This window comes from Cryptotermes secundus, unplaced genomic scaffold (genome assembly GCF_002891405.2).
Source record: "Cryptotermes secundus unplaced genomic scaffold, Csec_1.0 scaffold142, whole genome shotgun sequence".
Classification (NCBI taxonomy): domain Eukaryota; kingdom Metazoa; phylum Arthropoda; class Insecta; order Blattodea; family Kalotermitidae; genus Cryptotermes; species Cryptotermes secundus.
Window position 1 is genome coordinate 1,923,813 of NW_019743148.1, and position 25,208 is coordinate 1,949,020.

General features: G+C 44.1%; 1 protein-coding gene across 10 annotated transcripts in view; it reads left to right on the top strand.

Annotated features, from left to right (window-relative positions):
* Window positions 1–25,208, top strand: part of LOC111873731 (liprin-alpha-1) — a 438,279-nt gene that overhangs the window by 344,609 nt on the left and 68,462 nt on the right. For 9 of the 10 annotated variants that reach the window (XM_023868665.2, XM_023868669.2, XM_023868668.2 and 6 more), the window contains exon 3: window positions 9,892–10,056. In XM_023868665.2, coding sequence (XP_023724433.1) covers window positions 9,892–10,056 — 165 coding nt within the window. Of the gene's footprint in view, window positions 1–9,891; window positions 10,057–12,008; window positions 12,080–25,208 lie in introns of those variants that run through there. The other variant, XM_033755187.1, reaches the window with a different exon arrangement.

The following is a 25,208-nucleotide window of genomic DNA, read 5'->3' on the forward strand; positions in this document are numbered from 1 at the left end:
CAGTTATCTTTGGCTGCAACCGAAGATGGTGCAGAACTGCTTCGAAATACGTTCCGAATATACAGTCGTATTTTTATAGACGAGCTGTAAGCGAAGGAGAGAAAGATTGTTCCCACAGCGAACAGGAGAAATGTAAACAAGTTTCCGCGTCAAAGATTTGGTGGAATTGTTGGAAAATGAATTCCCATCGATACCGGAGAATAGAAACCACGTAGGCGGTGTATCAGAATTGAGGCAGTCCTCATCCAGGAGCCTGTATACCAAGATGGGGTGCAAATCGATGGAGCCTTAAGTGAGACTGTAGTGTGTGGAAGTGTAAAAGCGAAGTACAATAAATATTCGCTACATCCTTGACCGGCGTGAAGTTATTTGTCGCGTCACACAGCCAACACGTGACAGTATATTTGTTCGTCTGCATACTGGCTGTAAGTAAAAAATAAGTAAAGGTATCCCTGTAACAGACTGTGGAGGCCCATAGGGTTGTGAAATGTTGAGGTTCCCACATTTTCTAGACACTCGGCTTATAGATGGCGGCAAGGTTGTCACCCGTACGAGCCGGCCGTCCTCTACCCCCAAGAATATTCCTGGTACTCATTTCTGTTAGTGGCTGAGTCGACCCCAGGGCCATAGTGCGGCTGGAAGGATTATGTGAATTGAAAAAAATCCGATGACCTCATCGGGGCTTGAACCCGTGACCTTCCGGCTTGCAGCATGGTGCCTCAACCAACTACGCTACCGCGTGCCCCCATCTGTAAGTAGTCACGAGTAAAACACAAATTGTGTTCTTCTGCCTGGGATTCCGATCCTGCGGCTTACTGTTGCCGTCTTCACTATCACAGAGCCACCGAGAACGGATACTACCTCGCAGACTTTGGTAGGTTTCTTCTAAGTAAATATTATTTTGGGTTTCCCCTTTATGCTTTTAGTACGGGCATTAACGAATATGAGTCGTGGACCCAGAGGGATCAGATTAGCTTCCCGCTTATGCGTATGAAAACTTACTTTGCCTTAAATTCCTTTTCTTCGGCGCCCCATTTTATGGTCTGTACCTGCAATGGAAATGACATGAGACCCTAAATACTGCATTTGGCACATGTTGATGCCTTGCAGATGCATATAATTATGAACTGTGTGTTCACTGAGAAAACGGTTGCGTTGTTTGTTCAATACTAACATTTGCTCATGTGCGAATAAAGCTCTGAAGTTGAGATGGGCGGGCATGCAACATGCATTTGATTTGTTGCATTGAATTTGACCAGTGGGTTCAGGGGATTTTATAATGACAGTGTTGAACTTTTTTTGAATTTATCGAAATTTCATGATAAGCCTACTGACAAGGATCGTGTTTTTGATTTGTTTCATTCTGGTCCGTCACACTGACAAATATAAACACAAAATAACTCCGTCCAGTGTGACTATTGAAATTTATACTACTTGAAAACTTGGCACCCTTACATGTTTCGGTCCCTATAGACCATCATCAGAGGGAAATTGATACTTTTCTGGAAACCACTATCACGATGGGTGTTTTGAGTGTTAAGATACGTATACATACAATGTTTGTAATGCACAATATATACAAAATCCAACTTTTCCACAACTACAGCAGCTTTTTTGGTATATTAAAAATTTTTTAAATTTTGTTATTTAAGTAGTAAAGACTTCAGTAGTCACACTGGACGGAGTTATTTTGTCTTTATAAGGATCGTGTGGTTGGCTGATTAGTTGGTTGGTTACTTTGGTTTGTGTCAGAGATCAAAGACCTTCCCACATCTCTGAAAAGTTCGGTTCATGAATAATGTAACATGTCCATTTTTGTCCCATCTTACTGTCGAAGAAAAGATAGGTTTGAGGGTATCATTAAGTGTGTATGGTCTTATGTGTGTGTTCCCTCTAATATGTTTGAACCTCTTTTCTAATTTTTATTAAACTTGGCATATAAAAAGTAAAGTTATCCCTGTGCTTAACAAATTAAGCACTACGCCATTAAGGCGTGTGGGAAAGTGGATGTATAGGTCTATATTTTCTTGACCTCAGCACTAGTTGGAAGTGAGTGATCAGCTTCATGCCCCGGCCGCTTTACGCCGGGGAAAGTGCCCCCGGTAACCATTGGATAGGAGGTTGGGTGGACCCCAGAGCCAGTCTGGACGATGTGAAGAAGAGAAAGTTCTTGACCCTACCGGGACTCGAACTCTGACCCCTCGGTCGTGCAGCCCATAGCTAGTCGCTATACCGACTGAGCTGTCCCGGCTCCATCACTTTAATGTAAGTTACAGTTTGGTACTGCACTGAAACATATGCAGTAGGCCACCAGCGCAATTGGTTGCATGTTCATGGAACTGGCAAAATGTTATTAATGTGTGCCGTGGCAAACATAAACAAGTTTTATCGTATTTCAATATCCTATAATCGATAATAGCAGAATGGCAAGCATGCGAATTCCTGAGATGGTAACGTCACCAGCCCCACGTAATGTGGGGATCTGAAATGTTGTAGAAATATGCAATTACTCTTGATGGAATTCTTTTCAGGACATCACGTACGTATGGCTGATGAAGTACTTCAGCTAGGAACCTGAAATATCGTACGAGGGTACATGATAATCTAAGCGCCAGTTGTTGTTATTATTATTATCATTTGTTTGTTTGTTTACTTTTCTACATTATTTTGTTTTCTCCTGTGCTTGCCTGTAATTTGTCCTTGACTTTATACTGTGTTTGTCTGTAATGTAATTACTTTTATCTACACTGTGCTCTGTCTGTAGTTGGCCTTGCGGCTGTTGACTCGGCACATAAATAATAAAGAATCGAATTATTATTATTATTATTGTTATTATTATTATAAGACGATCTGTCGTTTCTTGAAAACTATAATCGTGGCCACTGAGCGGTGGTTGGAGGCTCTCTCTGAAAAATATTCACGCGTAGCGAATCCGTGGAGCCTTCTAGCGGACATTGTGCACACAAATAGATCACTGATTAGCGCAATAGAGAGCTAGTTGCAATTACGTCAACCAGTTGAGGTTAGAAACACAAATGACATAATTGCCAAGGCGCTGCATTAGAAACGAATGAACCAACCAATTTATAGTTCTTACTAGACTCTAGACGTGAAATCCATGAAAGAAACGAAGGGTTTATTTGATGATGCGGAACCCCATATTTCCTGTGTGTCCACTGTACCAGCGCTGCTCTCTTACTGCAAAGTTCCCATGGTTACTTGTCGCCCCAATATGTTAAGTTGCTGTATGTTATTCATATCGTAGCGTAAGAGCAATTATAGGGCTCATCTCTCTCATGTATCGCGTTAACTTCATGGTACATGTCACTTTGCTAATGTTATCGATACTAATCGGTAATTATCTCGCTTCAAATGATGAAGTAATGAATTAGGTAATGGAGAGTAATTTCAAGTGATTAGTCACCTATATCGTCAGTTGCAGTGTTGCCGTAATACACGCAGCACGAAGTTAATATGAGATTTTCACAGCGGTGACTGTATTCAGGGATGAGACGGCGTCTACTCCGGTAGAGGTCCATCGACTCTTCGAAGGAACATACTGCATCGATCTTAAGGCCACCTGCTTGCCTTATACGGAGCAGCATGTTCTTCCGAAACATCTGTGAACTTATATCAGACTATACGACGTCACATCCCAGTGCTATTGTAAATAGTACAACCTTCATACTTTATTATTATTATTATTATTATTATTATTATTATTAGAGGGGGTGGGTTTCCCCATGCACTTAGACCAGTTATTGGTCCATTGTGCGTCCCCCTTTAATTTCTACTGTCCCCATACCCTACCGGTACTGGCGCGTGCTATTAGCCCCGTTCAGCCAACGAGGTCGGCCGTCGGTACCTGATATTTCCCCCATCTACCAGAGGCATTGGAAACTACTTGGCCGGGAAATTGTTGCCTAATGTAGCTCAGAGGTCTCGTAGAGACATGAGGATCTTTTACGTGCCGTAAATCAACCTTCATACTTACTTAAAGAGCAGTTAGGGGAAGGTGGTGTCACCACCACCACCACTTCTACGACTACCGATGCCAATAAGCTTGAGCGCATCCAGCAGAAATTTGCGTCCGTCTGTTTTATCTATAAACTTATACTGTTGTCTCAGATAAATTAAGTCTGCATTCTCTATGTAAACGGAGACATGACCTTGTTGCGTATTTTTTGTTCAGGTATATCGTTGTCTTAAATCCTGCACTTCCCTTTTGGAAAATGTTAGCTTTCGTGTTCTTGCTTGCAATGTTAGGACTTCTGGAAGTTTGGTGTTTGTCCCTCTAATAAACACTGTCCTTCTGCTCGGTGCGCCTGTTCTGCCATATTTGCAATCGGAGCGGTTTCTCTGTCATTTTATAATCCGCCTAAAATGGTTAATAATATTTTTTTTTCTTTTCTTTTTTTTCTTTCTCATTAATGTCAATTTACAATCATGTGGTTTTGTAGGTTTGCGGAGGCAGTTATCGGGTTATGGTTCGCTGTGAGTATCGCCGTATCATCAGCAAATGTGGCCAATACTGTGTTGCCGGTGGTTGGTAGGTCAGCCGAATATATCAAGTATAGGAATGGGCCCAGGACACTTCCTTGCGGTACTCCCGAGTTTATGTTGCGGATGCTTGAAACGTCAGTGTTTATTCTAACTTGGAAAGACCTTTCGGAGAGGTACGATTTCAGCAAGAGGTATATTTGGTTGGGTAATCTCTTTTTGATTTTATAAAGTAGGCCTGCGTGCCACANGCTGCCCAGTGGCAGTACTCTACCTTTTAGTTATATAGGTCTTCTGGCCAGGTTGTCCTCAGTCGTCTTGCTGCTGGGTGCGGTTTCGTTAATTCAACGATTAGCGGGTTCTCGTGTCCTGTTATCCGAGTACGGTGTCTGGTGGCATGCTTTCTGATCTCTTCCGTGATGAAGGGTATGTTGAGGTCGTTGTGGGTATGTCTCTTCATCTTCTTTTCACGTCTTCTGTATGAATATGTTTTCTTTCTCCAGTGCTTGCCTCTGTAATTTGTCTCTTAAATGTTGTCAAGTACTTCAGTAGATGGATCTACTTATAAGCATTACAATACGCGGTATGTAACTTCTCTAATATGGCTCTACAGCCCTTTCTTATTGCTAGTGGGGTGGGACTAACTCCCTTGTACTGCGGCCACTTCTGGCCTATTGTACCAGCCCCAGATGATAGGTGAGGGCGATTGTGGAGCAATTGGTGGAATGAAGATTGACAGGGGAAACCGAAGTACTCGGAGAAAACCTGCCCCAGCGCCACTTTGTCCACCACAAATCCGACTTGACAAGACCCGGGATCGAACCCGGGCCGCCGCTGTGGGAGGCCAGCGACTAACCGCTTGAGCTATGGCGCGGCCCTTGGTTAGGCCTTGGTCGCTTTTTCAGTTTCTTAATCTATACACTCTTGGTAGGACTGCTCGGACGGAGGATCAGCCCGTCGCAAGGCTTGTGCCTACACACAGGACAACACAGATACAGAATAAACGCACACAGATATCCATGCCTTGTGTGGGTTTCGAACCCACGATCGCAGTGTTCAAACGAGATAAGACGGTTCATGCCTCAGACCGCGCGGCCACTGTGATCGGCCACACATTCTAGCACTCGTATATATAGTGTATCCTTGTAAACCTCGCTGCTGAATTATTACTTGATTACTATCTTCCAAAAATTATAACTTTGATTGTTGTTATTACTATTTTGTTATAATCACTCAGGTGTTATAAATTACCTTGCTTTGTACTTTGTGTTTGTTTCTTACTTTCACTCGTTCTCACGTTGTAATTGGCCCTTGGGCTGTTGAGTTAACAGGCAAATAAATATGAATTTACTTTCATCATCCTAGTAAGATCTAAACTTGAGTATGCCTCCGTTGCTTGGGATTCTGTTACGTCTACAGAACCGACAAACCGAAATGCACCCAGCGAAGTGTGAAGTCCTTTGTTTCTTTTAGCTACTTTCTCCACGAAGAAAGCAGTCTTCTGGGATGTGGCACCGTGTAACTGTGGTGTTAACCGATGTTTCGGAGGCACGTATCGCCTCCATCTTCAGGGTAGAAGGAACAATAAAAAATCTGCAAGCGAAGAGACCCTGAAGATGGAGGCGATACGTTCCTCCGAAACGTCGGTTAACACCATATCTACACGGTACCACATCCCAGAAGACTGCTTGTCACCACCGTGAAAACCTCAAATATTACGTACTTTCTCCATGTTCGTTATTGTTATGATAATGCTGTGGAGCACTTAAACCTCCACACCCCGTTAAGAGGAGGTAGAAACTTGATTCACTGTTCGTTATTCAAGTTTACCTTGGTCTTAACTTCTGTTCTTCCCTTTTGGAAACTGCTAGTCTTCGTGTCCCTACTTGCTAAGTCTGCTGTTCAAGTGAAAATTGTACGTTTGTTAGATGTTAACCCAGCTGCTAATGCTGTTTATAGGAACGTTGACATATGTAAACCAAAATAGATTTCTCTTAATCACATTTTATTTGATGAATGTATTCATTGTATTCATAATGATTTTATATATTTTTTCTCATCATATGGATAACTTTATTGCACAAATGGAATTATTATTGTAATTATTACCATCATATTTATTATAATCATCCACGTGACACAGCTTGGCTTTTTTGTCTTTTATTTGTAGTGCTATGTTTCTCTTCCCCCCCCCCTTTTTATCTTTACTGATGCTCGCTTTGTAATTGGCTTTTGGGCTATTAAGTCAGCACGTAGGCCTAAATAAGGAAGGAATTGAATTATTACTATTTGAGGCACTATGCTACAAGCCGGAAGGTCGCGGGTTCAGGTCCCGATGAGATCTTTGAAATTTTTTCAGTTGACCTAATCCTTCCAGCCGCACTATGGCCCTGGGGTTTGATTCAGCCTCCAGCAGAAATGAGTACGAGGAATTAATTAAATAATTTTCCTAAGGAGTAAAGCGCGGCCGGCGCGTAAGTCTGACAACCTTACCGCCATCTTTGAGCCGATTGTCTAGATAGTGTGGGACCCTCAGCGTCTCACAACCCTATGGGCCTTCACCGCCTGTTATAGGGATAGCTTTTACTTTACTTTAATTTTATTATTATTAGGCTGCCTCTGTGGTCTAGTGGTCAGAGTTCCTGACTGCAGATCCAGAAGTCCGTGTTTGATTTCCGGCGCTGCCAGATTTTCTGAGAAGTAATGGGTCTAGAACTGGGTCCACTCAGCCTCGTGAGGATAATTGAGGAGCTATTTCAAGTAAGTAGCGGCTCCGGTCTAGAAAATCGAAATTAACGGCCGTGGGGATCCGTTGTGCTGACCACGTGACACCCTCTATCCGCTAAAGTTGGCACCAACTTCGCCGACAAGCGGCGGTCGCTCGGTCGGTACATTTCGCTCGCGGACTGAAACCACAGTTTTTTATTATTATTACTATTATTGCTTATCCTAAAACGTGAACCATAGAATGCAGTCAGATGAAGTAGAGATTACCGACGAGGAAGAAATGCATAAGAAACTGAAGAGAATAATATTCATCAGAACGAAAGGCTACATCGTCGGACAACCAAGCCTGTGATTTCACTTTGGCCTTCTTCACTACGAGTGAGAAAAGATGGTCCAGTGACAGACCTGTAAATATAATGACGAAATGGTGACCTGGAGACCGCCAACATATCATTTATTTATTTTGTGTCTGTTTATTAACAACGCAATATTCTCGTTATGCTCTGTGATACTCGTACTTTATATAATGTATAACGGATAATAAAGGGCTGCATCGAACTGTTAATTATGCGTGAATAGCGCCACGGCTCAAACTAAACTTTCATGATCCTGCAGGTTGCAGTCCCTGCTTTAGAGCTAGGGAGATCATTTATTGTTCTTGTGTGCTTCACCCGGCTATTTCCAAACGAAGACGACTATGATTAATTCGTTGAAGCATTATGTCATAAGGCGAAATGTCAAGGGGTCGATTCCCGACGAGGTCACTGGATTTTTCAATTGAACTAATCCTTCCAGCCACACTTTGACCCTAAATATACTCAGCCTCTAACAGAAATGAGTACCAGGAATCTTCGTGGGGGTTACAGGGCGGCCGGCGCTTAAGGCTGACAACCTGACCGCCATCAGTGAGACGATTGTCTTAGAAAATTTGGGAGCCTCGACGTCTCACAACCCTATGGGCCTCCATGGCCTGTTGCAGGGATAGCTTTACTTTTATGAATTGCTATAAGCCGGAATGAATTATTGTCCTTGTTTTTCCTATTCGTGACTTAGAGTCGAGTTCCGGATCGGGCCCTGGAAGCGAGTGACGCGTCACGAGTTCGCAGTAAGGAAAACAGGCGGTAACTACCAGCCTTCCCTATATGTTCCCTATATGACGCAGTAACATTCATCATTTTAGCTTCAATTTAAAGTACTTGATTTCTGATTCTGCTTGGCCAGAAACATAAAAAAATATTTTTAAGTATAATCTTTCTTTTTGTCTCCCGGTTCCAATTCCATCTGGCCCTTTTCCATGATCCAGTAGTTTCCGTGGTGACCATCGCGTAGAGGCGTATCCCTTTTTCTTTCTATCGTAAGTGTTGTAACAAACTGCACGTCTGATGCTAATGTCTGCCAGCAGAAAGGGTGGCAATTAGCACAAAAATAGGTTTCCCACAGTCATCAATGTCGACCTCAGTAACACCCTTGTTTGTGTTTATGTTTCTTGTTGGCGACGAAAGCATACGTCACAGGACCTTATTTTGCTCGTGGGCTTAGAGGAGCGCTTCGTAGCTAGTCTTTTGTATCTGAGAGCATTCTGATTATGTCTGGGTCGTATAGGATAAGATGATGTTAGTTGTCATGGTGGCTCTATCCGGAAATTTCCATGACAAGCGTCATCTCCGTAGCAACGTTTAGAAGCTGTCAGAACTCTTCAGTGTTACGAAACGTGTCAACTCGTGTCACAAAAGCAGGCAAGACTTTTATCCCTGGTAATTTTCCTCCTTCACAATAACCTTTTCGTTCGCGGCTGTATTTCTTACGTTATTATATTTTCAGGTTTAGTTTCCCCACAGATAAATCTGATCCTTATGGACACTCTAACTGCCTCTATTTCTGAGATTTTGAATCGGGGATCATCGGAATAAAACGCCGCTCCCGTTTACATGAAACGTACTCTTTGTCGAGTAGCTGATAGTCCCTTAGCTAGCCAGAAAAATGTCGTTCCGATCATAGAACTCGAAGGTTCATTACCGCATTCACAAGAGCCTCCACTTGATCCTGACCGAGCTAGATGAATCCAATCCACATCTTCACACCCAAGTCCGTGGCCTGTAATCCGCAAGCGAACTATACCGATCGAGCGACCGCCACTTATCGGCGAAGTTAGTGCCCACTGTAGCGGTTAGAGGGTGTTGCATGGTCAGCGCAACGAATCCCCATGACCGTTAGTTTCGGTTTATTAACCGGAGTCGCTATTTCCTTGAAATAGCTCCTCAGTTATCTTAATGAGGCGGGCGCGCCATAGCTCAAGCGTTTAGTCGCTGGCTTCCCACCTCTGCGGCCAGGGTTAAATCCCGAGTCTGGTCAAGTGGGATTTGTGGTGGACAAAGTCGCGCTGGGCCGGGTTTTCTCCGAGTACTTCGGTTTCCCTTGCCAATCTTCATTCCACCAAATTCTCCATCACAATCACCCGTGGCAGGCTACAATAGGACAATCAGTGGTGGCCGTGCGGTGTGGACCCAGCTGGACTTAACCCCCACTGCGCGAATTAAAAAAAAAAAGAATCTTCATGAGGCTGTCTTCACGTCGCATATTACCCAAATATTTTGGGGTCTTTAAAATAAATGTTGCTTTCTAAGAAACTTCCTGGTGAACTGTAACAGTTTGTGTCTCTTACAGCTTCTGCTGGAACACCTCGAGTGCCTGGTTTCCCGACACGAGCGGTCGCTGAGGATGACGGTCGTTAAGCGGCAGGCGGCGACACAATCCGGTGTCTCTAGCGAGGTCGAGGTGCTCAAGGCACTTAAGAGCCTCTTCGAACACCATAAGGCGCTCGACGAGAAGGTAAGTCGCATTATCTGTGGACGAAAACGTGTTTCTATGGTTTAGCCACTTGTATGTTCCGGTAACCTCTATTGCTGGGCGTCGGCGAACAGATGACCTAAATGAGGTTTGTATAAGTTTGTGGACTGACTCATGTTACAATCGAGACGGACGGACACTTTTTCGTGCAACGAGTTCTCCATTTAAATCTTAAGAAAAACGATACTGTGACACACTCAACGCATTGCCGGGCAACAGCTCAATAAACACCTTCTCGCTTAAGGTAACATAACAGTAGGACAAATGTTTATAGCTCGTTTCTAGGCAACAGTCAGTGAGCCAATGGACTGGCGACATAGTTATCACGTGACTTGTTTTCTGTGTGGCCTGCGCTACACAGCAATAAAACTGTGTTTTCTGTGCGTGGTCCGCGCCGAGTGGGTATGAGAGAGGTCGGGAGATGGGAATTGACGTCACTTGAGTTCTGAACTTCCAATGCAACAGCAGAGTGGCCAGAAGAAGAATTAGAAGGCTTGGTGTGTGACGTTACATGTGCTGTAGTTACAGTAATCTTGAGAGTGTAAAAACTAATTGTATGTACGACTAGTGAAGATCCAATAAACCGATTCACCAATCCAAACCCGCGTCTTAGTCACTGAAACACGTGACAATGCGATCCTAAATGCAAACAGTCAGCCCTGAACTGTCAACATACGTTTCTTTCATTCGGTATTTCCTTGCTTTTTACAGCAGGTTTGGATGGCTTTGAGGCTGTAGACTTGTATTAGGAAAGTACCTGGTTTGGATACGCGGACGGACAGTCGGTATCTTCACTTAGGGTTGTGAGATATGAGGTCTTTCTTGTATTTCCTTGTCAGTACAAACGAATATGAGTACAGACCACTGTCATCTCCTTGCATGGCTTTAAGTATATACAGTTCCACGTCTCCCTGTCTCGTTCAACCCTCAAGGCCTACATACTGTGCAGTTGTAATACCGTTTTTTTAATTCACTAGTTGGGGGTGGAGTCCAGCTGGGTCCATTCGGCACGGCGGCCACTGATTGGCCTATTGTACCTGCCCCGGGTGATTATGATAATGGAGAATTTGGTGGAATGAAAATTGGCAGGGGAAACCGAAGTATTCGGAGAAAACCCGCCCCAGCGCCACTTTGTCCACCACAAATCCCACTTGACCAAACCCGGGCCGCTGCGGTGGGAAGCCAACGACTAACCGCTTGAGCTGTGGCGTGGCATATGTTGTAATACCATTGTCAGATAACCCAATAGTTAGCAAGACATGCTGTTTTATGTACATGGAATATGACCTATTAAAAGGGAATTGTATATAAAGTTCTGCGGTAAGATATTGTTCCCCAATAAAACTTCAAAAACAAGAAACTCCGTGGCCTGTGGTCCGCAAGCGCACTATAGCAACCGAGCGACCGCCGCTTGTCGGCGAATTTAGTGCCAACTTTTGCGGTTAGAGGGCGTCACGTGGCCAGCGCAACGGATCCCCACGGCCGTTAAAACTTTTTCTTGTATTCTTACTGTGGGGTGGGAACGAGTCCCTTGCTATTTGGGGCCACAAGCGGGCGCGTTTTACCAGCTCTATATGACAGGTGAGAGAATGGAGTGGAATGACTTTTGACAGGGAAGACAAAGTACTCCGACAAAAAATTGCCTCATCTCATCCCAGATCCCTGATGGACTGCCCTGGATTTATCTCTCTCTCTCTCTGTCTGTCTATCTAAAATTACGTTTGTCATATGCTTCAGCGCAAAAGTAGTTGGCCGTATGTGCCATGAATCGATAAAGCAGTGTGCTTCATTCTGTCTGCATCCATAGACCGGTGCTTGTCTAATTTAAACTGTGAGGCAGGTAGACAGGGAGGAGTAATATGATGTCAAGTGTACCGAAAATATTAGTTGAGCTTTGTGAGTTCACTGGTAGCGCGAGTTGTGGAGTCCATCTGCGCATGTACCAAAGACGCTTCACATCAGAACAAAACATCGCCCCACCAACCTATTTCAAATCGTTTCACAGGTAATCCGGCTTCTTCATTCTTGTACATAATATTTACGCTTTTAAATGTGAATTCATTCATTCTGTTGGGATTAGTGGATATATAGCCTACTTTAGTAAATCTCTTCGACACTGAAGATGAAGGCGATACGTTGCTCCGAAACGTTGGTGACGTTTGCCTGACTGCACGGCGTTACAACCCAGATATTCATAACCATCATAGTCGCTTCTGTGAGGACCGCAAATCTAACAGATCAATATGTATTGATACTTGCTGTCCACTAACACAGCAGGACTACTTTTGTTCTGTATTTCACGTCACATCCCAACTTAGCGGATAGAGGGTGTCGCGTGGTCAGCGCAACGAATCCCCACGGCCGTTAATCTCGGTTTTCTAGATCGCAGCCGCTATTTCCTCGAAATAGCTCCTCACATACCCTCACGGGGCCGAGTGGACCCCGTTCCAGAACCAGTACTTAGAAAATCTGGTAGCGCCGGGACCACTGGATCTATAGCCAGGAACTCTGACCACTAAACCACAGAGGTGGTGTAACTTCGCCGACAAGCGGCGGTCGCTCGGTCGTTATAGTTGGCTTACGGACTAGAACCACGGAGTTTTTTTTCCCCACGTCCCGTTATTTAATAAAGTCATTCTTGTCTCATTGATTGAAGGTTTTTGAGAACAAAGTCCTGAGGAGAACATTTAAACCCAACACAGGAAGTAACAATAGGAGGGAGACTGTTACGTAATTAGAGTGTGATTATTTGTTCTTTCAACAAATAAAAAGATGGTCGGATCGAGGCGAAGATGATGAACTGGCGATGTAGTACGTATGGCGAAGGAGGGAAATACAGACCACATTGTAGGAAAACCTAAAGGGAATATACAAGTTAGAAGTAATGGCTGGAGAGGATGTGAACTAGAGTTATATGCTCATGATAAAGACTCCATTTTGAGCTCTTGTGGACTCGGCTATGAACCTTAGGTCTTGTTTTAAACGGGAATTTGTTTACCATTGGATCGATATTCAGGTCCCCATAGAATCTACTCCTCTTCTACCAGTTCTCTTCTTGTGGCCGCGCCATAGCTCAAGCGGTTAGTCACTGGCTTCCCATCGCGGCGGCCCGGGTTCGATCCCGGGTCTGGTCAAGTGGGATTTGTGGTGGACAAAGTGGCATTGGGACAGGTTTTCTCCGGGTACTTCGGTTTCCCTTGCCAATCTTCATTCCACCAATTGTTCCACAATCACCCTCACCTATCATCTGGGGCTGGTGCAATAGGCCAGAAGTGGCCGCAGTAAAAGGGACTTGTCCCACCCCACTAGCAATAAAAGAAAATGCAGTAAACTCTAAATGCCGGTCACGGTAGCCGAGCGGTCTAAGGCATGTACTGTCTTCGCTCGCTTGGAAACCGGGATCGTGGGTTCGGATCTGTTTCCTGTGAGGTACGAACTGAATTCTTATATATTATTCTTATACACTGCCGGTCACNTGAGGTACGAACTGAATTCTTATATATTATTCTTATACACCGCCTGTCACGGTAGCCGAGCGGTCTAAGGCATGTACTGTCTTCACTCGCTTGGAAACCGGGATCGTGGATACGAATCCCACTCAGGGCATGGATGTTTAGTTTGTGTGTGTGCGTTTTTCTGTGTTTGTGTACAGGTAGAGGCCTTGCGACGAGCTGATCACCCGCCCAAGGAGTCCTACCGAATGTGTAAGATCTAGAAAAACTGAAGTGAACGGAGAAGTTCATGAAGGTAGGCCCCACTGGGGCTGTAGTGCCAAGGGGGGGGGGGAACAAAAAAAAGACTCTAAATAGGGTAATGTTGTCTTACTGTTATTACGTTTATTTCTCTCTCTCCTTTATCATTTCATATGCTCTTCATACTTCATGAGACGTGAAATTAGATTTTGTTGTTTCATCTTAGCAGCTTTTTTAGTTAGTCTTCTTCTTGTTATCTGAGTTTCCCGCTGGGTAGGAAAGTACACAGAATGTTGCAACAAGGGAGAGTGCTTTATTTGTAGAGCCCCCGTGTCGCTGAAAATGAAGTGCAGCAGTCGATAAAAGTTCGTTCACCACTTGACGCTTAACTCAGTGTGACCGCTTATAGTGGCATTACTGAAGTCCACCGAGGAACAGCATTTCGGGGTTAACTTAGAATTACCGTGAATTCAGAGCGCTTGGAGGAGACGAGGTTAGGACCTATCAAATTTCTTGGATTTGAAACCCAACTCGGGTGACGTGACAGCCCCTCAAGTTTACTGGCTATTGGATGCTGCTGAATTCAGTAAATCGAACTTAATTTTTATTGTTGCACTTCCTACAAACTTGCCTTCCTCCTGTTAGCGTGAAAAATAAATATGACTTCAAGATATGGTTAATTCCGTTTATGTTTCAGTGCTCCACAATTTTTATGTATGAATTTAAAAATTGAGTTCGTCCTCAACGCGCCCATATATTTTTTTTTCTTTTTGTCACATACTATGAAATCACGTATTTTTTTTTTTCATTGGCGCTACAGCCCTCATTTGGGCCTAGGCGTACCTGCATGAAACTCAGATTCACTTCGGTTTTACTAGATCTTACACATACGGTAGGACTCCTTGGGCGGGTGTGAAATCACGTATACCACAAATATATCATGATTTAATGATTATAAAACAGAATGAATACTTGTATTTTCGACTGATTTTATTGCCATTTCGAGTGTGGGTTTTTACATAATTAAACTGCGTGGCTCTAAATTCTGGAAATATATGTTGCTGTTCGGCTTCACAAGGACAAATGTCTGGTTGTGCAGAATAATGAGTTTGCCAGTTCTTATGTGAAATGTGATCTTACCTTAAGGAAAGGGCGTAAATTACGGACGTTTGGGAACAGAGTCAGAGTCACATTGAGACTGACGGTCAGTCAGTCAGTAAGTCTTGGTGTCGAGCCCTATCTGAGGCTCATAACGAGATATTAATTATTACCGTTTGACAGTTACGGTCTTGTTTCTGTGGGGCGCCCTCTCTGACGAGAGGACGGGTATGTCTTTTGTATATGCTGCTGGTCCTTGCCAGCGCAGTCTGTCTCGGGTCCAAGTCCCTTGGGACTCGCGACCAAATTTTACTTTCTCAGATATGAGACTTCCCTTTTCGTCGCCTCCTACGACTCGCGGGGTCACGGTGGAGTTATTCGACCCCGCCTCCACACGTTTGGGAACAGTGTACTAACGAGACTATTTGTAGGTGAGAAAGATGTAGTGATTGTTTTTTGGAATGTTACATACGGAGGCAGGTCACTTTGTGTTCTTAGGATGGTGAAATCGGGAATGGCATGAACGTGTGGCTAGTATGGAGGAAACAAAGAGTACTGTCATGTGTTTCGGGGGTGTGCGTGACTTATAGACGGGTTTTGTATTAATGACCGAATTTATTATACTTGTACATTTATACAAGTTCTTACTACACTTCGCAAACCACTGTATGGCGCACTGTCTTCTCCTCTTCATGATCTTCGACTGCCGTCTCCAGAGGCTCCCTCGATTCTTCTCTCAGTCTGAGTCTTGAGTCTTGTGTTACAGCGAAGGTCAGTCGGCCAGTCTGTCTGGGAATAAAGCACCCATCTGGGGCTTAGGATCAGATTTTTATTAATGTCAAACAGATACGGGTTTGTTGGTGCGGGCGCTCTCTCTGGCGAGAGGACGGGTCTGTCGTTTGAAATTGCTGCTGGCCCTCGTCAGCGCGGCCCTTCTCGGATCCGAGTTGTTGCCGCACCATGCAGGAACCTCAGCAATGTTGTTCATTTACATTCTTAATTACAATGTACTACAAGTAAACGGACTGTATTACCAATTAACAAAAGATGAAACACAACTGACCCCAGCACCAGCAGACGCCAAGAACGGCATCTGGTCTTTCTTCATGTAACGTGTGGACCCAGGACAGAACAGGAAGTGTTCCCGCTGCGTTCTCTGGGAATTTCAAGGCTTAACTTCGGCGGTGCGAGTCTTTGAAAATTTGAGACTTGACAGATACGAGTCGCAATAATTTTCGGAGGGGCGTGCCGAGCGATCGTTAAGTGTACCTTCATTTATTTGAGAGCTGTCAGAGGGACCGTCTTGTACTTAGGCTCAAATTTACATGGACCTCGTTAGGGACTGGCTGAATGCAAATGAGAGTAACACCCCAAATCTTAGGTGCAGCCAATCACCAAAATTCAGAGGAGAGGAAACCGGGCGTTCCCGGAACCGACAAGACTTCTGCCTCTCGGGTGGAGTCAGTCGTCTTAGGGAGTAACTGGAGTACCTTCGAGACCTTCGGGCCTCCCGTACGTTAAATCGGTGTTGGCCAAGTCCGGTACACAAATTCAACAGTGCTACAGCCTTGTAATAGGTACTTCTCGTTCACATCTGCAAATAAAGAGCAACAGTGTTGAGTGAAGTGTATTCTAAGTGTTCTCTATCTCCTTGTGTGAGCAAGGTCCAGCAGTCGCCCTGAGACAGAATCTTGTCGTACCATACATCAAGGAAGTAATACACTCTCAGGCCGCAAAATATAGAAACAGGAACACGAACCACAAAAATAAACTGATCAACCAGCTCATTAGTGATCAAACTGTACCTAGAAGGCTCAAGAGACAGTGGCCCGAAGACTTAGTTAAGTAACATAAGGTGAACCGGCACTGGCCGGCAACACCTACAGTGTCAATTGACTTATCACATTTACTAAATACTTGTAATATGTTGAGTAGATTGTAAATATTCAGGAAATAAACAAAAAAAAAACCCTCTGAGCAAACGCCCGCCTATCCATGTCCCCCCCCCTTTGTTTTTCCCATTCCAAATTCGTGGATTGCACCAGAGTCCACTGGCGTCCATACAAATTCAAATTCAGAGTAATCCCACACCCTACCCTGAACCAGACAGCAACGAGGAAGCGGCGGATGAAAGTGGAGGCAACTAAGAGGACGGTTATAAGTGGAGCCCAATGTAAGGGCCAACGACGGTTAAAGAAAGTGGAGCCCAACGTAAGGGGGACGAGAAGAAGGGGCAGTTAGAGAGTCCCGCGGGACTCGCGACCATATTTTACTCTCTCAGATTCGAGACTTGTGTTCTCATCGCCTCCTACGACTCGCAGGGCTGCAGTGGAGGTATTCGACCCCGGGGCCCCAACGGAAAAAACAGTTTCACAACAATTCCTCTATTGTTACAGAGGTGTGTTTACCGCGCCGTTGCATAGAAACGATAGTTCTTCTGTTGTTGCTTGCGTGTTCATTTCCGCGAAAAACTGTTTATCGAGTCTTGCGTAGCAATGATTGTGTACTCTGGCTCCCCTCTTCCGGCTTTCAGGCGTCATGTCACCATACGTACACTATTTTGGTGGGGAAATGTGCTAGAATATGTCCACTTGGAAGACCGAGGAGATTGAAGGGTGACATTAAGTTAGATTTTAAGGAGGTGGTGTCTTACGATCAGTGGTTGATGGAGCTAGTTTTGGATTATGTCCGGTTTCCGGTGTCAGTATTAACAGTGTTTAATCTTATGATTCTGCTACTACAGTCTTTGTTTTGTTTGTTTATTATGCATATAATGTGTAGTAAATATAATACACTTTTCTTTAAAGAAAAGAGTTCTTAAAACGTGTTCACTGTAGTGGAAGTATTTTCGCTTATTGGGGGGTGGAGTCCAGTTGGCTCCACTCGGCACGGCGACCACTGATTGGCCTATTGTAGCCTGCCTCGGGTGATTATGATGATGCAGAATTTGATGGAATAAAGATTGGCAGGGAAAACCGAAGTACTCGGAGAGAACCCGCCCCAGCGCTACTTTGTCCACCACAAATCCCACTTGACCAGACCCGGGATCGAACCCGGGCCAACGACTAACCGCTTGAGCTATGGCGCTGCCAAAATTATAGTGGAAGTACCTATAACATCTGTAAGATAGAGACTTTTCAGTCAGGGGTTCTAGTTTAGGAGCCCCGTAACTTAAATTATTATTCAAATAAATGTCTGTTCCGGCCTTCGTTATTAGACAGAATATATATGACAAATTCCCGGCGGGAATGTAAGGACACGTATCAAGTCATCTGATCCTGACAGGACGATTATTTTACTCTCAGTTTCGAGCATGTAACCAGATTTCTTCTGCTGTGAATGAAAGTCTGTAAGCGAGAGAAATATAGTCTCATAACTAAGTGTCCAGTATTTCAGTCCGATGAACAGATGAATGCGTTCGCCCTTTACAGTTTTCTTTATGAAGAGGAGTGTATACGGAAGTTAGGCATATCGCATTCATAATCAATCGCTAGATTATATACAGGGTTACTACCAATGATTCATTTCATTTCAAAAGACTATATTATCCAAAGTATTACACATAAAAATATGATCGATACATGAAAAGAACAGCAAACTCGCCAAGTTTGCATCGTGATACACCAGTTGGCAGCATGAGTGCAGTGCCTCACAAAATGGCGACCAAGCTGGAAAAGAGTTTCTCTGTGTTGGAATATGCGAGATGTTCGTCTGTTATTGCAGTGCAGCGTGCATTCAGAGCAGAGCACAGAAAAGAACCACAACCTCACCAAGTTTGCATCGTGATACACCAGTTGGCAGCATGAGTGCAGTGCCTCACAAAATGGCGGCAAAGCTGGAAAAGAGTTTCTGTGTGTTGGAATATGCGAGATGTTCGTCTGTTATTGCAGTGCAGCGTGCATTCAGAGCAGAGCACAGAAAAGAACCGCAAACTCACCAAGTTTGCATCGTGATACACCAGTTGGCAGCATGAGTGCAGTGCCTCACAAAATGGCGGCGAAGCTGGAAAAGAGTTCCTATTTGTTGGAATATCCGAGATGTTCGTCTGTTATTGCAGTGCAGCGTGCATTCAGAGCAGAGCACAGAAAATAACCACCATGTAAACAGAGCATTCTGCGGTGGTATCGGCGGTTTAAGGATACTGGTTGTCTGTGTAAACGGAAAAGCACGGGGCGACCAATATAGTGTTTTGAAATGGAATGCATCATTTGTAGTAACCTTGTATTATACGAGACAACTAATATGTCTCCTCGTTTAACTACCTCTGTGGATCAGTCTCAGTTACAATTACTTCAGATGAGCCTTAAGCAATTTGAAGTTTCAAAGTTATCGCCTTCTTAATACCCAGTAATGCGCTGTAGGTCTAGAGAGTGATTGTAAACGTATTTAAGAAAGTCAGGCTTCTTGTTTTCTGCTTAGCGTCTTTGAACCCTGCGCTGACATATACAAAATGTCCTCCGAAATTTTCAGGTTACCTTACGTTCATGTGTTTTCCGCTCGGCGCTTCCTCTAGAACAGTTCCTGATTCTTTGATACCGTAACAAAATTGATTGGCCTTGATGATCCATTCCCATGGCCGTCAAGATCGCCTGACCTAACCGTCTTGCATTTCCCGCTATGGGGCTGCATGAATACCGCTCTTCTGTCTTCTCTACCTTGCGACATTACAGGACTGAAGGTTCAAAAATTCTTAACTGAGTTTATGATTATCTACCTATGTCCTGTATTCATTGCTTAATTTAGCATTTACATGATGGTGTAAAAGGTAAATGTATCCCTGTAATAGGCCGTCGAGGCCCATAGGGTTGTGAGATGTTGAGGTTCCCACATTATGGAGACAATCGGCTCACAGATAGCGGCAAGGTTGTCAGCCTTACGCGCCGGCCGCCCTTTACCGCCAAGAACATTCCTGGTACTCATTTCTTTAGAGGCTGAGTCGACCCCAGGGCCATAGTGCGGCTGGAAGGATTAGATGAATGAAAGAAAATCCAATGACCTCATTGGGACTTGAACCCTCTACCTTCCGGCTTGTAGCATAGCCCCTCAATATGAAATTTATTTTTATTGCTAGTGGATTGGGACTAAATCCCTTATACTGCGGCCATTTCTGGCCTATTGTACCAGCCCCATATTATAGGTGAGGGTGATTGTGGAGCAATTGGTGGGATGAAGATTGGCAGGGGAAACCGAAGTACTCGGAGAAAACCTGCCCCAGCGCCACTTTGTCCACCACAAATCCCACTTGACCAGACCCGGGATCGAACCCGTGCCGCCGCGTTGGAAAACCAGCGACTAACCGTTTGAGCTATGGCGCGGCCCGTAGGCGAATGCAAGTCAGACAGTGGACAGTGTTCAGCATAATATTGGGCTTAATTATTTAAGCACTGGGACAACTTTACCTTTTTTAACTTTTACTTATGTGTTTAGTTATAAATTCATCGTTTCAGGATTCAGAAGTTACTAAGTAAGCAGACGTTGGAGACTTGTTTTCAGTGTTATAATTGCAGTAATCTTTAGAGGGTTATAATTATTTATAGTTACGGCTTGTTAGTAACCAGTAAGTCTATTCACCTATCCAAACCCATAGCCTTATGCGCCAGCCCCCCTTTACACCCCAGGAAGTTTCCTTGTACTCATTTCTATTAAGAGATTGAGTCAACCCCATTGTCATATTGCGACTGGAAGGATTAGGTCAATTGAAAAGAAATCGAATGACCTCATCGTGAATTGAAGCTGCGACCTTCCATGCGTTCCCCATGCGGATGAAACAGTGCCTGATGAATCCATCATCATATTTATTTTCTTTGATCTAGTGCTCAGAGTTCCTGCCTACAGATCCAGGGGTCTCGGGTTCGATTCCCGGCGCTACCAGATTTTCTGAGAATTAGTAGGTTTGGAACGGGGCCCACTCAGCCTCGTGAGGATAATTGAGGAACTGTTTCAAAGAAATAGCGGCTCCGGTCTAGAAAACCGAGATTAATAGCCGTCTGGATCCGTTGCGCTGACTACGTGACACCCTCTATCCGCAAAATTTGGCACTAACTTCGCCGACAAGCGTCCGTCGCTCGGTCGGTATAGTTCGCTTGCGGACTACAGGCCACGGAGTTTTGAAATGAGCTTATAATTTGTAACGCCCACAATTACGCTTCTCTGTTGTCTTTGTACACTTCATATTCATCTTGATTTGGAATTTCTAATAAATTTGCTGTCTTGATGTCATCTGTGACAGTTCACCGTATCGGGAGGTTGGAGGCTTCGTCTTGTATCTGCAGTATAATGCACACTTGAGACTTGAGAGTCTCGTGGACTCGTGACGTCACTATGATGATGGTAGCTGATAAGTCATGGCTCCGGGTGATACGACATATCTTTGGGGAGGGGGCATTAGGCCTCTTCAGAAACTGCAGACACAATATAAAAGTTTCCATGTTTCATTGCCTGTATCTGACAGATCTGCAAGGTCTGCCAGTATATTGCTGTGTTACCTACGCAGCCATCTCAGAAGAACACAGCGCTGTAAATTTTCATAACCACATTTTTTTCTGGATGTTGCGTAGTCGGATATGCCAAGATCACACGACGTTTGTGCACGTTCTGAAAACCATCTTGTTCTGTTTACTTATTTGTAAGTGCCCACACACAGATGCATATAAACTGAAATAATTTTATTTTTGCTTTATTTTGAAAACGAATCCGTATTCATAGGGTTATTGATACTACACAGAGTAACGGAGCTGGTTTGCGTAGCGGTGACTTCAGATTCGTGGTCAGGAGGTTCCCAATTCGATTCCCTACCGGTACAAAAGCTTATCATGTGATTTTTTTCCATATTACAGTTACGCCACGACCGCTTCCTTCCATCGTCCTTTGAACTTGTCAGTCATGCTACAGTTCTAGATGACGACAGCGTGATAAAATTAACCAAAAGAAGAAAGAACTACACAGAGTTATAAATAAATTATCTTTGTAAGTTTCCGACCAAGTTTCCTACACAAACATCTACTCTTCATCCGGTGTAGTTGAACTGGAATTTAATTTAATAAACTAGCAAATAACGTACTTATTTCTGTGGACGGAGTCATTGATATAACTTATTGTTCTTGAATTGTATTGTTATTGTAACACTAATCCGCGGGTTAGCAACCGTCTATGAGCTGGACGGCCGGATTTCGGTTCCTGGCAGGGGCAAGAAATTGTTTTCTTCTCCGCGGTTTTTATACCAGCCCACCTAGCCTCCTATCCAATGGGTGCTATAGGCTCTTTCCCCCGGGTTAAAGCAAGTGGGACGTGAAGCTAACCACACCTGCATCTAGTGCCGAGGTCAAGACTGGTGGAGCTATACCTCTCCGCTTTTCGTGTTACTCTTTATTGATTCAGAGTAGGGAAAACTTCACTCTGTTACCTTTACCAGTAATCAGCACTGTTGCAGAGTTATAAATTGTTCTGTATTCTGTAGTATACCATACCGAAAAGTGTTTCAGAATTTAATTAGAATAAAACTGAACTTCTGTGTTCCTTGCGTGTGACTACACGATGAAGACTCAGTGACCCGCTGCTTCATGTGCTGACCCCTTCGCTTTGTCGTTTATTTAATTCCTGACTTACAGTCTCGCTCTTTCACGAAAAAAAAAGTTTTACTTTGTTTTTTAATACATTCATTTAAACACTCACTCATTGACTGTCACTCCCACAATTGATTCACTCCCCCACGCACTGTTTCACTGAACTGAATCAGTTCACTGTTGGCATAAGTTATCTCGCTGAATTGGAACATCCACTTTCTGACTCACCTATTCAGCCATCTCAGGCATGCAGCCATTCACTCACTATTCTGGGTGAGAGCCTTTCGCCATCACACTTTTTTTGGCTTACATTTCCTATTTTTAAAAAATATAGTTAAGCTTATGAGATTGCCATGCTGTCTGTGTGACTGTGAATATCCCCACGTCAGTTTTTGACTGCCTGGACCAATCTTTATGAAACTTGGATCATGTCACGTAAGCCCATCTCAACGGCATACTTCATATATCTCCCCATCAGCCTGTGTGTCTATATGTGTATCCCTCCAATCATTACTAGGCAGAGGCTCGGTAAAATGAATCACTCTTTTCGTTGCTAGGCACCGGCTCGGTAAACACGTCCTGGCGGCACAAATATACGGAAATACACGCGTCATTTTTTGTGTGGTCCATGTCTTATCAGTGGAGAGTCTGTGGATCTTTATATCCCCCTATCGTTGCTAGGTAAGAACTCAGTAAACACGTTCCCGCGGCAACAAGGAATTGCTGGAGGCACCATTTTCTATGCGGTCAGTGTCGTATCAGAGGAAAGTAGGCAATTAGTTCTTCCTAGGACTTCTTGTTTTATCCTTTTTCTTTTCCCACTGTCGCCTTTATTTCGTTACGTATCTGGTGTGCTTCATTACTCGTGTTTCAGAAATGACCGTCCTAATTCTGTCTGTAGTTTCCTCTTCCCTTCTGCTTTGACGTGTTCAGTTTTCAGTTAATCAGTTTTGTGCTACCCTTTAGCAACTTTAAAACGTTTAATTCCACTAAACTGCGTATTCCCTTTCTTCATCATCTAAGGCTCATTCCTGTTTGATACTGGTACCGTTCCAGCTTTATTAATTACGTTTATGATTTCCTGCCGCTCGGAGGAAGTGCATTACATCATCTGCGGCCTCCTCATTCATTCTTTCGTTAACGCCAGCATTTCAGTGCATTAGCTACGTGTAACTGCCGATCACAGTGGCCGCGCCGTCTAAGGTATGAACCATATTCGCCCTCTCGAACACTGGGATCGTGGGTTCGAATCACACTCGAAGCATGGATGTTGCGTTTATTGTGTTTGAATTGTTCTGTGTGTAGGTAGCGGCCTTGCGACTGGCTGATCTCCCGTCTAAGGGGTCCTACCAGCTGTGTATAGATTAAGAAACTCAAAAAGCGGCCAAGGTCCGCAAAGGCTGTAGAGCCACAGACAGATAGCTACGTTAACACGCGAACGGTCCGCCATGTTTAAAAGCGAAAAACCTTTTAAAGGGTGCGCGGTCCGCAAAGTGTTAAAGCGTAGTTGGTGGGTTACTTCTCCTTCATTGCAGTTATTTTTTGTTTTGAGACGGGTAGTTTCTTGTTGTCGGAGAGTTTCATGGAGGTAGGCCAGCGCCCAAATTGGGGTTGTAGCACCAAAGGAAAAAAAAAGTTTTCATGTTATATTCATTATAGTTTGTAACTTATTGCCTGTTAACGCTGCTACAAAGGGAGCGCGTCGTAGGCTGGTATACATTAGAAAACCCCTCTTGAACATCTACAGTTGTTTCGTACTACTTAGTGAGTGCGTTAATTTGTGTTTTCAGTTTTTGTACGTTATCACAGATCTTCCGACCGCCTCCGTGGTCTAGTTGTCAGAGTTCCTGGCTACAGATCCAGAGGTCCGGGTTCGATTCCCGGCACTACCAGATTTTCTGAGAAGTGGTGAGTCTGGAACGGGGTCCACTCATCCTCGTGAGGATAACTGAGGAGCTATTTCAAGGAAATAGCGGCTCCGGTCTAGAAAACCCAGATTAACGACCGTGTGGTTTTTTTTTTATTGTGAGATATAAGAATTTGGCGTCGGGCTGGAGAGCCCATTCTGCCAATTACAAGCTTAAGTTAGAATTTGTAACATGCTTACAAATAGGTTCAGAGTTAAGGCATATTTACATTGAGTTTACAAGTAGGCTTAGTATGAAACAGGTTTATAGCATGCTGATGAGTGGGTCTAAACTGAAATACGTGACTAAATGAAGACGGTTGTTGGTGGAGTAGATACGGTTTGTATCTAATTTATGTAGCAAGGACTAATGTATGTTCGTTAAATGGTGATGTCGATGCGGGTTAGGTAGTGAGCAATCGATGCAATAATCCCAGGGTCCATGTCCCTGAGGAGGGGTTCGATCTTGTACGGGGGGTATTCATTGCGCTTAATCAGGTTCCTGAGCATGTATTCTCGTGCCGCATCAAATCGTTTGCATTGCCATAAGATGTGGTTGGGAGATTCGATATTTTCTCCGCAGTCGCAAATCGCATCGGGAACAATATTGAGTCTATGGAGGTGGGTTTTCAGGCAGTAGTGCCCGGCTCGAAGTCTGTTGAGCGTGACGATGGGCTTCCGGTGGAGCTTAATCTTGTTGAACCAGGGGTAAGGTACATCAGCGAAGTAATTATCGAAGTAATATTTTCCTTTGTGTGCTCCCGATGAGTAGCCCCATGCGTAAAAATCCTTTAACATTTTCTGTTTCCAACAGGCTCTAAGGTCGGTCCAGGGTAATAATAGTTGGGAGTCTATGCCTTTGTAAACACTCTCTTT